The sequence below is a fragment of the Cyprinodon variegatus genome, unplaced genomic scaffold (assembly GCF_000732505.1).
Source record: "Cyprinodon variegatus isolate N-32 unplaced genomic scaffold, C_variegatus-1.0 Scaffold1538, whole genome shotgun sequence".
NCBI classification, from domain to species: Eukaryota; Metazoa; Chordata; class Actinopteri; order Cyprinodontiformes; family Cyprinodontidae; genus Cyprinodon; species Cyprinodon variegatus.
Genome location: NW_015151991.1, coordinates 81,939 through 82,806, shown reverse-complemented (window position 1 = coordinate 82,806; position 868 = coordinate 81,939). Strand labels below are relative to the sequence as shown.

General features: G+C 40.2%; 1 protein-coding gene across 1 annotated transcript in view; it reads right to left on the bottom strand.

Annotated features, from left to right (window-relative positions):
• LOC107103830 overlaps positions 1 to 868 on the bottom strand; it is a 10,512-nt gene that overhangs the window by 7,141 nt on the left and 2,503 nt on the right. The window contains exon 2 of the mRNA XM_015403665.1: positions 191 to 529. Within this exon, the coding sequence (XP_015259151.1) occupies positions 191 to 529 (339 nt within the window). The remainder of the gene's footprint in view (positions 1 to 190; positions 530 to 868) is intronic.

Sequence of the window (868 nt, the reverse complement as noted above, 5' to 3'; positions counted from 1 at the left end):
ACCTCTGAGGTCACAGAGGAGAGTCTCTGAGGAGAGCAGCACAGAGGAGCATCGATACGCAGCAGGAATGAAGATGGAGCCGGAGGATCATTGGATAGATCTCAGATTAAGCTTAATGCTGGGGTCAAAGGTCACAACCTGTTACTTTAAAAAACTATTTATATTTAATGTCCTTATGAACAGCTCTGACCTTCTTTGACGTGATGCAGAACGACTCTCTGTCTTAGGATGTCCTGGTCTCTGTAGATGGTGCAGATGTAGCTTCCACTGTCTCTGTCTGTGGGATACTTCAGGGTCAGACTCAGGTCTCCAGTCTGCAGCAGATCTACGTTCATCTCTGTGCGAGCGCAGTAAAGGTCATCCTGTTGCCTGTAGTGGTTACTTGTATTTGGAAACACGTGAACGAACCCAAAATATGGTTCAGAACGAGTCCACTCCACTAGCGTGTCCTTATTCAGGACAGCTTTGGTTCTACAGGGCAGAATAACAGACTCCGCCTTTTCCTTCACCTTCACCTCAGTGAGGCTGTCTGAGGGAAAAAAACACAACATAAAAATTCACATACTGGTAACATCTACTTTACTTTTATTAATATGAGTTTCAAACTTAATGTTGACTTTTAAAAAAGCAACTTTCATTCTGATCTGGTGCTGAAGAACCAACAAGTTTGTCCAAAGGGCTTCAAAAATATTATAAATAAAAATGATCAAACCAAGACATAAAGAGGAGAGTCTATAGCAGAAACAAAGGGCTAAATTCCACTAAATGTTTATTTTTAAAGGATGGATAAAATTAGATATTTAAGTTTCTGACACAAGCAGCTGATCTTAAGATAACAACCATAGAATGTGAATTCAGTATATTCAAT